The sequence below is a fragment of the Pantherophis guttatus genome, chromosome 1, assembly GCF_059756535.1.
Source record: "Pantherophis guttatus breed Tessera chromosome 1, ASM5975653v1, whole genome shotgun sequence".
In the NCBI taxonomy this organism is placed as follows: Eukaryota; Metazoa; Chordata; class Lepidosauria; order Squamata; family Colubridae; genus Pantherophis; species Pantherophis guttatus.
The window spans coordinates 148,109,132-148,122,143 of NC_142063.1; the positions used below are offsets into that span (position 1 = coordinate 148,109,132).

General features: G+C 42.2%; 1 protein-coding gene across 13 annotated transcripts in view; it reads right to left on the reverse strand.

The window, feature by feature from the left end:
• Nucleotides 1–13,012, reverse strand: part of KCNH7 (potassium voltage-gated channel subfamily H member 7) — a 330,241-nt gene that overhangs the window by 636 nt on the left and 316,593 nt on the right. For all 13 annotated transcript variants that reach the window (XM_034426358.3, XM_060687993.2, XM_060687992.2 and 10 more), the window contains 2 exons: nt 2,232–2,421; nt 1–518 (listed from right to left, as the gene is read on the reverse strand). The exon at nt 1–518 is cut by the window's left edge and continues 636 nt beyond it. In XM_034426358.3, the coding sequence (XP_034282249.1) occupies nt 252–518; nt 2,232–2,421 (457 nt within the window). In that variant the 3' untranslated portion in view covers nt 1–251. The remainder of the gene's footprint in view (nt 519–2,231; nt 2,422–13,012) is intronic.

Sequence of the window (13,012 nt, forward strand, 5' to 3'; positions counted from 1 at the left end):
ACCGTTTGTTTATATATGTATATATGTATATATTTATATATTTACATAGTTACTGATCAACTTTCCTTACAAGCTTCAAAGATAGGAAAATATACAGTACTTTTGCATATAATGGTATATCCTTGTAGCCCCTGAGTCAAGTATTGAGATTTTGATAGGAAAAAAAAAAGGAAGAAAGAAAAAAAAAAAAAGAGAAAACCCCCGGACATTAAAAGCACTTACATTTTAGGTGATGTAAGAATGCAAAAGGGTCATTTCCCAGGAAGACCAGGATCAGAGACATGCCTATGGAGACCCAACATTCCTGTCGTGCTTAGGGGAGAATCGGGCAAAGATGGATGCCTATTTGGGTGGAGGTAGGTCTTACGGAGTGATGGGGTTGGCTCTACAGAGAGGTCATGCTCCTGCTCCAAAAGGGAAGCCAAGTTATCTTCTGAGGCCAGGTGAAGATGTTCTCCACTTGAGAGAGATTCTTTGGATTTCTCTTTCAATTTGTCAAGCTCCAAGAATTTGGGACCCTGAGAAGATATAACAAAAAGAGGCCTCCGTGGCGTTTATTACCATTAAAAAGCAGTTCAGAACATTTGTGGGTTTTTTTTTTTTTTTGGACGCGTTTACACTACTGGAGAATTCATTTAAAAATCAGCAGTGCTGAAATCAGAAGCCGAGTTTAATAAAGGTGCTTCATCTAGAAGAGCCGTGGTGGCGCAGTGGTTAGAAGGCAGCATTGCAGGCTGGCTCACTGCTCCCTCCAGCAGTTCGATCCTAACAGCCCCCACCTTCCTAAGGTTGACTCAGGCTTCCATCTTTCCGAGGTTGGTTAAATGAGGACCCAGACTGTTGGGATCAATATGCTGACTCTGTAAAACTGCTTAGAGAGGGCTGTAAAGCGATATATGTCTAAGTGCTATTGCTATTAAGCAATCCGCTATATTTCTGAGCAACAGATGCACATAAATAGACAGGTAGTCCTCGATTTACAACCACAATCGAGCCCAAAATTTATGTTGCTAAGTGAAACAGTTGTTAAGTGAATTTTGTCCCATTTTACGACCTTTCTTGCCACAGTTACTAAATGAATCATGGCAGATCTTAAGTTAATAATATGTTTGTTAAGTGAATCTGACTTCCCCTCCCCCACTGACTTTGTCAGAAGGTCGCAAAAGGTGATCACGTACACAGCAACCGTCATAAATATGAGTCAAATGCCAAGCATCTGAATTTTGATCACATGACCATGGGGGAATGCTGCAATGGTGGTGAGAGTGAAAAATTTTCATAAGTCGCTTTTTTCAGTTATGTTGTAACTTTGATCAGTCACTAAGTGAACTGTTGTAAGTCGAGGGCTACACTACCTGTAATACCTAAGACAGTGATGGAAACAGGCTCCTGTCAAGCCTCAGGGAAATCGGGAGATTCGGGCAGTTCAAATGTGTATAAAGATTTATTGTAAGCTTAAGCGCTCTACAAGAATCTGAACTATCACCAGGTCAACGGAAATTAGCGGGAGTTAAGAATAGAAGGAATTCAAGGTGGGCTGGACTTAAGATCTCTCATGGGTGCAAAGGGACTCCTGACTGATGACATGTTTGACCCCTCCCTTGGGCTCAGCCTGATCATGTCCTACAGCAGGGGAGTCAAACTCGATTTCATTGAAGGCTGCATCAGGGTTGTGTTTGACCTTCAGGGGTGAGGGGGCAGGATGGGTGTGGCCAGCTTGATGTCACTCATTAAGGCTCCGGTTTTGGCTGTGATGGCCTCCTGGAGCCCTCTGCCAGTTAAAATGGAGCCCAGGGAGGCCGTGTGCGGCCTCCCTAGGCTCCATTTTTATTGGCAGAGGGCTCCAGGAGGCCATCATGGCTGAAAATGGAGCATGGATGGGCCACATGTGGCCTCCCCAAGCCCAGTTTTTACTGGCAGAGGGTTGCAGGAGGCCATCATGGCCAAGCGGCCCTCCCAAGCTCCATTTTCGCTGGCAGAGGCAATGTGGGCCGGTCCTTCGCTGTTTCCAGGGCAGGCCCACGGCCCAAAACTAAGCACCCTGCGGGCTGGATCTGTCCTGCGGGCCTTGATTTTGACACCCCTGTCCTACAGCATCTCGATTCTAGAGGCTCTGGTCTAATCCACTTGTGCTGCTTTTCTCTTACGGATCTCTATGAAGATCATCTTGTTTCCCACGAGAGGATAAAGCTTTAAATTATGTAAAACCTGCCCCTTTGGAAATGCCTTACCTGTGAAGGACTGAAGCTTCGATCTGTTTTAATTGATGCGATGGGATGAAGACGTCGCAGGAGCCGGACAGCTGGTTTCTGGTAATCTGCATTTGCCATCACCATGCTATAAGCAGGCGGGATGAGGGTTGACTGTCTCTGCAACAGCTGTAAGATGGTTTGAATGTCAGCTGTCATTTGGGATTCAAGCCTGGAAAATAACAGGAAATAACCAGTCTATCAGAATGGTGTATACACTTCACCTTCTCTCAAGCTCTCAGAACAGAGCGCTATAGATAGTACACATGAGTGTCAGGCCTGGAAGGCAACTTTTTTGTTGGAACTTCAGGCCTGCCACATTTACTACTTTGGGAAACGGGGAGGGGGGATTGTATGGCGCCTGGGTGATATATAGTCATAATAACATTCCTTTCTCGGAAAGTCAAGGACATCTTGCCCTGCACCTGGCTGGAACTGGGAGGCATCTCCAGATGGGATGGTGCTTTGATTGGACCATGTGACAGACTTGTGGGTGTTGGGCAGGGACTTGAACTTTCCTTTGGGTGAGGAAAACCTGGAAGCTTTCAGATTCGGGTTTTCCCAGATGTGCCAATATGACATCTCTAATAAAATGGAACTTTGAGGAAACTCAAGCCTCAGAGTTTTCTTTCATTGGGGGCGTTACTTGGAACCCTGACAATTAGGTCATGCCCCTTTGAACAGGGTTTCACGTGACTTTCCCCTTCCTAACGGCAGGAGAGAACTTCTCCATTTTTACACAGCTTATATCATGTGTAGTGGTTTCATTTTCGTGGACCACAAGAGGCACTATGGGACCGTTTTTGTCCTATTGGGACTGATAGCAATAGCACTTAGACTTATATACCGCTTCACAGTGCTTTACAGCCCTCTTTAAGCGGTTTACAGAGTCAACATATTGCCCCCAACAATCTGGGTCCTCCTTTTACCGGCCTCAGAAGGATGAGGTGGTGAGAATCGAACTGCTGGCAGTCGGCAGAATTAGCCTGCAATACTGCAAAACAATTAAGGAATTCACATAATTTGAATCCACGACCTAGCAGTATTTAGAGCACGGGTGGCAAACTCGCCGCGTCACGTGACATATCATGACGTTTTTTCCCCTTCATGGAGCTGAGGTAGGCGTGCCCTGCGGGTGATGCATCTGGCACGCAGGCCGCCAGTTTGACACCCCTAATAGAGGGACAAAAGAGAAAACTCTTTTTTTTTTTATGGGGGGACATAAAGATGTGTGAAACAAAAGCTCATAGCAAGGTCATCCCTGCAAATCAGCTACCGTAAAGATTTCATGTAGCATTTCAAAGGTTAAGAAAGACTCACGGAACAGTATTTTTAAATTACAGCCGCACAAAGTAGCTCTTCTGATATTGGCATTGCATGACTTAGCTCATTAAGCTCACTAAGAAGAATCAGAAAATGATAGGGACGGGTTTTCTAAAAATAAGCTGAAAAAAAAAAAAGAGATTGGAATTGATGCTTGAAGTTCTCGCCGGGAGCTTTTTGAGCAACAGAAAAACTAAATTGGCATCAGAAATAATGATAGTGAAACTCTACCATACATTTTTGGCAGAGTGAAGAAATGGAAGCTTTATGGATTTCTGGAAGAAAAAAAAAAGTCCTCCTAAATACATTTCCCCCTAAGGTTGGTTTTCAAGGAAACATGCTAAATTGTGCAGCTTTCCGTTAAGTTCCAGTGTTTGATCTGATTACAGTTGATATGTGAAAAATTGCTTCCTTTTAAGTAACCATTGGGATGTAGCGGTGGGAGAAGAACAGAGATGAGCTATTTATTTGGGCTTATCATGCTTGCTTTTCTCATATCCCTCTAGCCTCATCTCTACAGGACCCTGTGGGATAACAAGGCAAAACCATTGCTAGAGAATTCCCTGACATGATATGAAGAACACTCTTTGAATTTTCATTCTGAGTTTAGGAAGTTGCCTCTATAACTGAGCCTTGCAATTTATTTTACCAGCCATCAACTTTGGATCGCAGCTGCTCTCTGGCCGAGATCCCTCTGAGACGTTGCCTGCGTGAGTCAGTTTCACTGGGAAAAATCAGAAACCTTTGACAAATTGTACCTGGGGCCTCTGAGCGATGGTTTCCTCTCCCTTATGTCTTCTAACAGATGGGTGGAATTCAAAATGTAGCTCATTAAGTCCACCAGTTATTTGTTCTGATCTATTTCAAGAGCGTAAATGCTTTTTATCTATGCAGGTAGTCTTCGATGAACAACTGCAGTTGGGATTGGCAATTCCATCGCTAAATGACGTGGCCGTTAAATAAAAATCACACGATCATGTGAGCGCACCCGACTTACAGAAATAGCAATAGCATTTAGACTTCTATACCGCTCCACAGTGCTTCAGAGCCCTCTCTAAGTGGTTTACAGAGTCAGCCAATTGCCCTCAACAATCTGGGTCCTCGTTTGACCAACCTCGGAAGGATGGAAAGCTGACTCAACCTTGAGCCGGTGAGAATCGAACTACCAAACTGCAGTCAGCCAGCAGTCAGCAGAAGTAGCCTGCAGTACTGCATTCTAATCACTGCGCCACCACGGCTCTGATGTCAGAGCTTATGTGGTCGTTACGTGAATTATCCATGGTCATTAAACATGTCATGTGACTCCAACTTGTGACTTCCCGCTGACTTCTCCTTTTATGTTGCTTCTTGGAAGCCACACAAGGCAACTGTGAGACTGTAGGAGTAACCATTGCATACATGTATTGGTTGTCAAGGGCCTGAATTGCAATTACACGACTGCTGGGACAAGTACAACTTGTGTGTACAAGAATCAGTGCTAAACCTACCTTTGCAGCACAACCCTTAACAGCTGTTAAACAGGACGGTCGTTAACCAAGGACTACCTATAAATTAAACTTTATCACAGTCTTTCCCTAAGTCAGTATCGTCATCTGCAGGGTTTTTTTTTTTTTTTTGATGGAGGGCTGAGTCGGAGAAAAGAGTGTTTGATGGAAGCACATTTCCCCTTCTCAAAGGGTTGGGATTGCTAATTCCTGGGATTATTAGATGGATCCCAGGCCACCTAAAGTTTGATGCAAAGGTATTTTATAACAAATTGCAAGAAGTTTGCAAGAGCTTTAATTCGTAAAGGAATCGGGTGTAAATCGGATTCCTAGTCATGGGGCAAAAACCCCACAGGTAATCCTCAATTTAAAACAGTTCGTTTAGTGACCGTTCAAAGTTACATCACCAAAAAAGGTGACTTATGACTGTTTTTCACACTAATGACCATTGCACCATCCCCGTGGTCACATGATCAAAATTCAAGATGCTTGGCGACTGACTCGTATTTACAACAGTTGCAGCATCCCACGGTCATGTGATCCCCTTTTGAGGCCTTCTGACAAGCAAAGTCAACGGGGAAGACAGTTTCACTTAACAACCTAATTTACCAATTACGGTGATTCGCTTAGCAACTGCGGCAAGCAAAGTCGTAACGTGGGACAGCACTCGCTTAATGTTTCAGAAATTTTGAGCTCAATTGTGGTCGCACGTTGAGGACTCCCTAACGGTAGCTAAAGAGCAGCAGGTAGATTATTAAAGACCTCAAACAGATGTTCATGGCATATCCTTAAAATCAAATATTGCCCTGCTTTCTGAGTACCGCTTGCTGTGCAGATGTTCTCTGCAGTCAAGGATTTCCCTAATGAGTGCTACCTGCAAGTGAACAAGCTCTGCTCTATAACCTTTAATCAGTTGATTAGTACCCTCCAGCCAGCAAACCTGAAATTGACAAGTGCTTAATTGGTTGGAAACTGAAGGCTTTTGTCTTCCAAGCAGCTTTAGCACATTCCTGAACTTGAAAGACTAATCTTTCTGATCATCATCATCCTCTTTTAACGACCCCATAATCCCTTGCGAGGTGGAGTCTGGGCAACTGAATGGAGCTGAGTGTTTACTGGACGGATGCCCTTCCGGTCGCCAATGCAGAGTTTTTTCGCCCAGCAGATATATTCCCAGTGTGCCCAGAGAAATATCTGCCTCTACCTAGGATCGAACTCACAGCCTCCTGATTGTGAGGCGAGAGCTCCCCCTCTACGCCACGGCACCCCCCAAAGACCAATCTTTCTGATGTGGGGGTGGGGGAAAGGAGTTTCATATACACGAAAGCCTTCTTGCAGTTTTTTGGGTTTTTTGCAGTTTTTTCAATTGTATTGCTTGTTGCAGATGCCAACAATTTCCCCAATTGCCCTTCTTTCTCATAAGCCATGTCCTCCTTTTGCCTGCTTGGATAGCTGGTAACCTTATGTTTACCAGATATTTGTAAAATTAAACAGCTGTATTTGGAACCTACCTTAGCCCATAATAGGGGACTACCTGAAGACCAGATAATAAAGACACATTCAACATTGGAGACGAAAAAATTTGAAATTGGTAGATGGCTTTAAACAAACCAATTGCAGGATACCAACAACTTCAAAGCTGAGTGGATGCATCCTACATTGGTTTCTCTCACATGCTAAAACTTAGAAGTGTCAGTGGTCATCACAGTAGGATGTTAAGAGCCAGTAACATCTTCCTTTGTGTCTCTCTTCCTTAACTTTCCAGTGAGCCCTACTATTTTTGTCTTCAATTTACCTTTAATTGTCATTCTACTGCTGCATTTAATGCAATTACCAACCTGCTTTTTAACATTCTCTTTAGTAGTTTTATTTATTCATTCATTCATTCATTCATTCATTCATTCATTCATTCATTCATTCATTCATTCATTCAATTTATATACCGCCCTTCTCCTATTGGCTTTTGACTGACTGTCTCATATATCTCTGAGCCATATGCTAAATAAATAAACATAACTCCGTTAAATGGTTGGAACCTATCTTGGAAGCTTTGTTGTTAATGGATTGGATATTTCTACTAAAATACCGTACAGTGTCATTGTTTAGAAATTTAGGCAGCATGTGTGCATCTGAGTTGATCTATCAACTAGTTTAGAGGCACAAGTCTAAGTTACTTTTATTTATTATTATTTGTTGAATTTCAATTGCTGTGGGGTTACTCTTGGCGGTTTACAACAGTAAAAAGGAAGAAATGAAAAGAGTGTGAACACAAGTAAGACAATAGTACAATAAAATAAACGAAAGAGAACACAATGAGAAATACAACTATATCATCATCATCATCATCATCATCATCATCATCTTTTAATGACCCCATAATCCCTTGCAGGGTGGAATCTAGGCAACTGAATGGAGCTGAGTGTTTACTGGCCGAATGCCCTGCCTGTCGCCAATGCGGAGTTTTATTCAGCAGATATAATCTTAACGTGCCCACAGAGAGAAATATCTACCTCTACCCAGGATTGAACTCAAAGCCTCATGATTGTGAGACGAGAGCTCCATCTCTAGGCCACTGTACCACTCAGAAATACAACTATATGCTTACCAAAAAAGAAAGATGGATGGATGGATACAAACGGAGAACGGGGGGTGGGGGGAGGGAGGGAGGAGGTAGAGTCCAGCATCAATCAAGAAGCCACCTCCAGCATGGAACTCCCCATTTGGTCCTCAGGCTAATTGGCATAGCCAGGTCTTCAGGCTCTTAGGGAAGGGTAGGAAGGTGGGGAAAGATTTTACCTTAGAGCAGCGGTTTCCAACTTTTCTGCCTTTGCGGACTACGGGGGGGGAGGAGGGCATGGTTGCACGTGAGTGGTGGGCGAGCGTGCCGCTCCATTTGCGCAAGTGGCAGCATGTGTGCCAGCCATTTGCACAAATGGAGCTGCGTGCACAAGTGGAGCTACGCATGTGCACTCGTCCACCACTTCCGTGGCCCAGTTCTGAACGGGCCACTGCCCTGTAGTGGGCCACAACCTGGCGGTTGGGGACCCCTGCCTTAGAGGCCCTGTTCCAAAGGGCAGGTGCTGGAGCAGAGAAGGTTCTTATTCTGGATCCCGACAGATGGAGTTCTTTCACCAATGGGATCCGAAGTAGGCCTTCCTTGTTGGCACGAGTAGGACGGCCATAAATCTTGAATTGAGCCCCTCACTGTTAATGTTTACTGGAAGCCTATGTAAAATTATCAATCAACGGAAAGCTGGGATATCTGCATGCATTGTGTTACCTGGTGTTGCTGTAAACATGTTTTAATGCAGTATTTTATTTTTCCTGGAAATTAGGCCATTGCTATTCAGGCTTTATTGGCTCATAGGCTGCAAGACAAGTGGCTTGTCCTTATATTGGCTTTAAATTGCTTGTTAAAATGTAGAGAGAACATGCCCAGGAGCACTTAGTATCTAATATGGACTGAATTTGTCAATTCAGGATTAAATTGCCCATTTGTCAGGACAAAAGTGATGACGGTAGTGGAATACCGGGGAGATGATGATGATGATTATTTTTTTTTTGAAAAAGGTTACAGGCCTGAATAAAAGCCAATTTCCAATTAGATGCAGCTTTGCCTGCCGGCAAATCCCTTTTGTGTCTTTGTGCAGAATTTATTCTGGTGGTTTATAGGGTATGATCCTGGAAATACCACTGGAGCAATGGTAAAGGGCAGTGCCAAAGGCTGCCCTTTTGATACCCCTTAGGGACTCTTTTTGAATTTGGGGAAGCAAGTATGATTTTCTACCTCTGTTGAGAGGTCTGTTTTTAGTAACTAAACTGCTCAGTTCATGTTTGAAATCTATAGGTAAAGGTAAAGGTTCCCCTCGCACATATGTGCTAGTCTAGGAGGGCGGTGCTCATCTCTGTTTCAAAGCCGAAGAGCCAGCGCTGTCCAAAGATGTCTCCGTGGTCATGTGGCTGGCATGACTAAATGCCAAAGACGCACGGAACGCTGTTACCTTCCCACCAAAGGTGGTCCCTATTTTTCTACTTGCATTTTTTACATACTTTCGAACTGCCAGGTTGGCAGAAGCTAGGACAAGTAACGGGAGCTCACCCCGTTACGCAGCACTAGGGATTCGAACCACTGAACTGCCGACCTTTCGATCAACAAGCTCAGTGTCTTAGCCACTGAGCCACCGCGTCCCTATTTTGAAATCTATAGGAATCTATAATATAGGTAGTCCTTGACTTATGACCACAATTGAGCTCAAGATCTCTGCTACTGAGACATTTGTTAAGTGAGTTTTGCCCCGTTTTACGACTTTTCTTGACACAGTTGTTAAGTGAATCACTGCAATCGATATGTTAGTAACCTGGTTGTTAAGTGAATCTGGCTTCCCAACGGACTTTGCTTGTCAGAAAGTCGCAAAAGGGGATCACATGACCCTGGGACGCTACAACCGTCATCAACATGAGTTAGTTTCCAAGCCTCTGAATTTTGATTACATGATCACAGGGATGCGACAAAAGTTGCAACTGCGGAAAATGGTCATAAATCATAATATTCAGTGCCATTGTATTGTTGAACGGTCACTAAAGGAATTATTGTAAGTCGAGGACTATCTCTAGTCCTATTATTCAATTGATACCAAACCAATCATTTTAGTTACAAAAATTCTGAATCATGTCTGCAGGTACCATAGGAATTCTCTGTCCTCCCCCCCCAATCTGCACCCTTCTCTCTAGAACACGGGTGTCAAACTTGCAGCGTCACGTTGCCGTCACGTGATGTATTGCAACATTTTTCCCCTTCGCTGAGGCGGGTATCGCTTGCACGTGATGCATCCGGCCTTTGGGCTGCCAGTTTGACACCTCTGCTTTAGGATCTCCCAATCTTAGGGCTGATCCTAAGACACTAATGTTGGATGGCCCATGTCCAAATTAAATTAGATAATTGTTATTCTTTCCTCAAGGGAGATTCTGATTTTTTTCCTACTATTTAAAACAGACCTATTTTTTCTAGTGATTTTTCAAACAAACGCAGTTCCATTTTTTACTTGTTAGAATTTTTTGTAGCGAATAACACGGTACAAATAGTTTTAAAACGAACCTTTTCCTTCTAATCTACAGTAATAAGTAGGAATTTTTCTAATTATAGGAATGTTATTTACAACGTCTTGCTCTATTGGACCTTTCAGATTTGTTTTGACAGCGTGCATGGCATTTAGAGTATTTTTTTCCCCACAGACCGGTGATGAGTTTTAACCAAAGTTTTTAGAGCAAGTAATTTATTTCTTTCGGTTGATAACAGTTTTCCCTAATGGCATGGTTGCCTATTAAGTTAAATATTATAAATGTCCCAGCAACTCAGTTCTTTTGAATCGACATTCAGATTCAAACATTACTTCATGAATTTAAGCAGGTAAGGTTTCATTTTGTTTTGCAATCTAATTGCATTGCAATGGGATCAACCATCATATCTGTCCTGAAGAATTATACAATTTTTTAAAAAGTTTACGGCTTTTTTTTTCTAACAAGTAACTAAAAGTACCGTGTTTCCCTGAAAATAAGACCCTGTCTTATATTTTTTTGAACCTTGAAATAAGTGCATGGCCTTATTTTGGGGGAGGTCTTATTATTATTATTTTTTTTAAAATTTGATTTATATGCCGCCCTTCTCCGGAGACTCAGGGCGGCTTACAATGTGCTCAGCAATAGCCTTCATCCTTTTGTATATTTATACAAAGTCAGCTTATTGCCCCCACAACTGGGTCCTCAATTTACCTACCTTAGAAAGGATGGAAGGCTGAGTCAACCTTGAGCCTTGGCGAGATTTGAACCTGCAGTAATTGCAGGCAGCTGGTCTTAATAACCAGCTTAATAACAGGGTGCCTTAGACACTGTACTACCAAGGCTCTTGGGGCACATGGAGAAAGATGAGGCTCCTCTTACCATCTTACCTTATTTCCAGCTCTGTGTTTAAATATTTTCGGGGAGGGCTTATTTTCGGGGGGAGGCTTATTTTAGCGCATGCGCTCAAAAGCCCAATTGGGCTTATTATCAGGGGATGATTTATTTTTGGGGAAACAGGGTAGTCTCACCTGCACACCACCTTAATGATGAAAGCATTCTCTCCCTCTAAACTCATTTAAATGCCCTTTCTATATTAACACAAAATGGCAACTGGTCCAAAAATTCTAGTTGTGAAACAGGAGATCTTGGACAGTGGCTTAAATTATGCAGCCAAAGTAGCCTCAAGCTTTACTTCTGATTCCTTAAAATTTAACCAGATGAAATCCACTTCTCAGAATTTCAAGATCAGTAGCTAAAGGAGGCTACTACAATGGCAGAGTAAATCGGTTCAAGAAGGGATGGATTGGTAAAATAAACAGTTGAGACAGAGTTCACAACCTCCTGACTGAGGGCTGAAGGTTCAGTTGTGTGGTTGCAACCAACATCTTGACTTTTTGACCCTACTGCTAATACAAACAGAAAAGTTAGAGAACAATCTTTGGATACCCACCTTTATGCACTCATAGGAGAAACTTTCATTGAGATCTGGGGGATGTACATATAAACAGACTTATAAAACACAAGCAAATGGAGAATCTCACACAGTTTGAAAGCAGAACAGATATTCAGAAACAATGTTATACTTAATAAGGCACAATCTTTTTAATAAGGGAATTCATTTATATGTTGATGTACTGTAGATAATAAACATCCTGATAGTTTTGGGTCACATACTAATTCTATGCCATCTAAAAAGGAAGAATCACAGCAGACAATCCTCATTACTATCTAATGGAAACCCTAATAGATGGGATAAGTGGATGACATTTTCTTGTTATTTCTTGGAATGTTGCTAGCTAGAACACTGGTTTCCTTGGGGAATGAATTAAAAAAAAAAGTACTTAGAGCACACAATATTACCTGTTTACCTAAAATTTGGACTGCCACTATTGGGTCAGATGAATTATTTTACTAGGATAAAAAGCTAATATAGTGGGGAAAAAAGGGGGGGGCGGCGGCAGTGCCCTTCTTGTTAGTAATGATCCTAACACTGAAAAGTGAAAAATAAACTTGAATGCCATTTTCTGTAATAATTAGTACAAAAGTTAAAAGTGTTTTCTTTCTTTTAATAGTTAGCATTTATATTCTCTCACCTCCACTGAACCTGAAATTCTATATTGAATTGACATTTTTTCCTGAACGCCATCACTCTGCTAAACAAATAATTCCCTCAACACTGTCAAATTAGTTACTAAGTCTGCACTATTATTAATCTTCTCATCATTCCTATCACCCATCTCCTCCCACTTATGACTGAATGACTGCAACCTTGTTGCTGGTATCCTTAAGTTTTATATTGACTGTTTCCTAATATGATTTGATTGCTTATTTGTTCCCTACGACTATCATTAAGTGTTGTACCTTATGATTCTTGATGAATGTATCTTTTCTTTTATGTACACTGAGAGCGTATGCACCAAGGCAAATTCCTTGTGTGTCCAATCACACTTGGCCAATAAAGAATTCTATTCTATTCTATTGACTTGGAACAAACTGTACCAGCTAGCCAGTACAGAATCCCAGACTTGAACAGGAAAACTTGTGTTGATTGCATAGCAATATGAAAATCACCCCTTAAAGGGCATCAGAAGGAATTTGCCCAGGTTTGCCAAACAGGTTCCCCTAAGTGCCCTATTTGCTGGCAAAAAAACTTTGTTTTGCTATAAAAGGGAGAAAGATACTGTATTTTTTGTGGTATATCCATATGTATATGGATATACATATAACCACGATGGCAAAAAATGATACAACATTCATGGCAGTATCATGATGCAAGTCCTGGCCTTTTGTACTTATGTCCCACTGGACACAATTCATGTAGCTTGCAGAAATGTTGCCATATACATACATTTCATCATTTCCTCACCATTCCCAGGGATGCCTATGGAATCATCATGC